The sequence below is a fragment of the Sapajus apella genome, unplaced genomic scaffold (genome assembly GCF_009761245.1).
Source record: "Sapajus apella isolate SASKATOON/1434 unplaced genomic scaffold, GSC_monkey_1.0 scaffold172, whole genome shotgun sequence".
Taxonomy (NCBI): domain Eukaryota; kingdom Metazoa; phylum Chordata; class Mammalia; order Primates; family Cebidae; genus Sapajus; species Sapajus apella.
The window spans coordinates 1,600,703-1,601,622 of record NW_022437112.1 but is presented as its reverse complement, the minus strand read 5'-3'; the positions used below and the strand labels follow the sequence as shown (position 1 = coordinate 1,601,622).

Below are 920 nucleotides of genomic sequence, written 5' to 3'. Positions count from 1 at the left end.
GTCCCCTTCACACACACACAGAGGCAGTGCCCACGTCCTCTGTCCCCATCACACACACAGAGGCTGTGCCATGTCCTCATGGACCGTCAATGTGGGTGGACCTCAGAAGTCCCTGGGGCACTGTCCCCATCACACACAGCTTGCCATGTGTTTGTGTGTGATGCGAACTGTGCCCCTCCCTTTCTAGGTGGTGGCATTCTAGTCATTGAAAGCCTCCTGGATGAAGACAGGCGAGGTCCTCTGCTCACGCAGCTCTACTCTCTCAACATGCTTGTGCAGACGGAAGGCCAGGAGAGGACCCCCAGCCACTTCCATGCGCTCCTCTCTTCTGCTGGCTTCAGAGACTTCCAGTTTAAGAAAACGGGGGCCATTTACGATGCCATTTTAGCCAGGAAATAACTTTCCTTGTGATCTGGAACGACCATCTGCTGGGAGAAGGCCTTGACGTGTGTGCGATGGATTGTACGTTGTTTACTGAGAAATGATGGCAAGGAACGCTGCGTGTCCCCAGGCAGAAGACTGCTCAGGGCGTTCTCGGATGGTGAACTGTATGTACCAGTCATGCCCTCGTTACACTAACTCCCAAAACACAGGATACATGATCTTGTCCCCTTTGCTGACTGGCGAAGAGTGCTTTCTAGCTTATTTCTATTTTACTAGTGAACAGGTGCTACCTGCCTATTGAGTCTATCGTTGTTCTGTGAAGAGACACTGAGCCCCTGTTTGTTAAAAATGATTCCTTGTTCACCAAGAATAAGTACATGGGTCAGAGTCTGCTCTGGATGCTGTGAGTCCCCTGACGTCCCACTCTGATGCCCACTTTTGCTCTGTATCTTTGTGTGTGTTTAATTCCTTCAGTGCCGCCTGGGTTGGAGTCTCCACCGCCGAGCTGGTCTTGGAAACCGTCGAAGTGTACAAGC

At 51.6% G+C, this 920-nt stretch overlaps 1 protein-coding gene across 1 annotated transcript in view; it reads left to right on the top strand.

Annotated features, from left to right (window-relative positions):
- Positions 1 to 683, top strand: part of ASMT (acetylserotonin O-methyltransferase) — a 22,623-nt gene extending 21,940 nt beyond the window's left edge. The window contains exon 8 of the mRNA XM_032267782.1: positions 188 to 683. Coding sequence (XP_032123673.1) covers positions 188 to 399 — 212 coding nt within the window. The 3' untranslated portion in view covers positions 400 to 683. The remainder of the gene's footprint in view (positions 1 to 187) is intronic.
- The last annotated feature ends 237 nt before the right edge of the window (positions 684 to 920 follow it).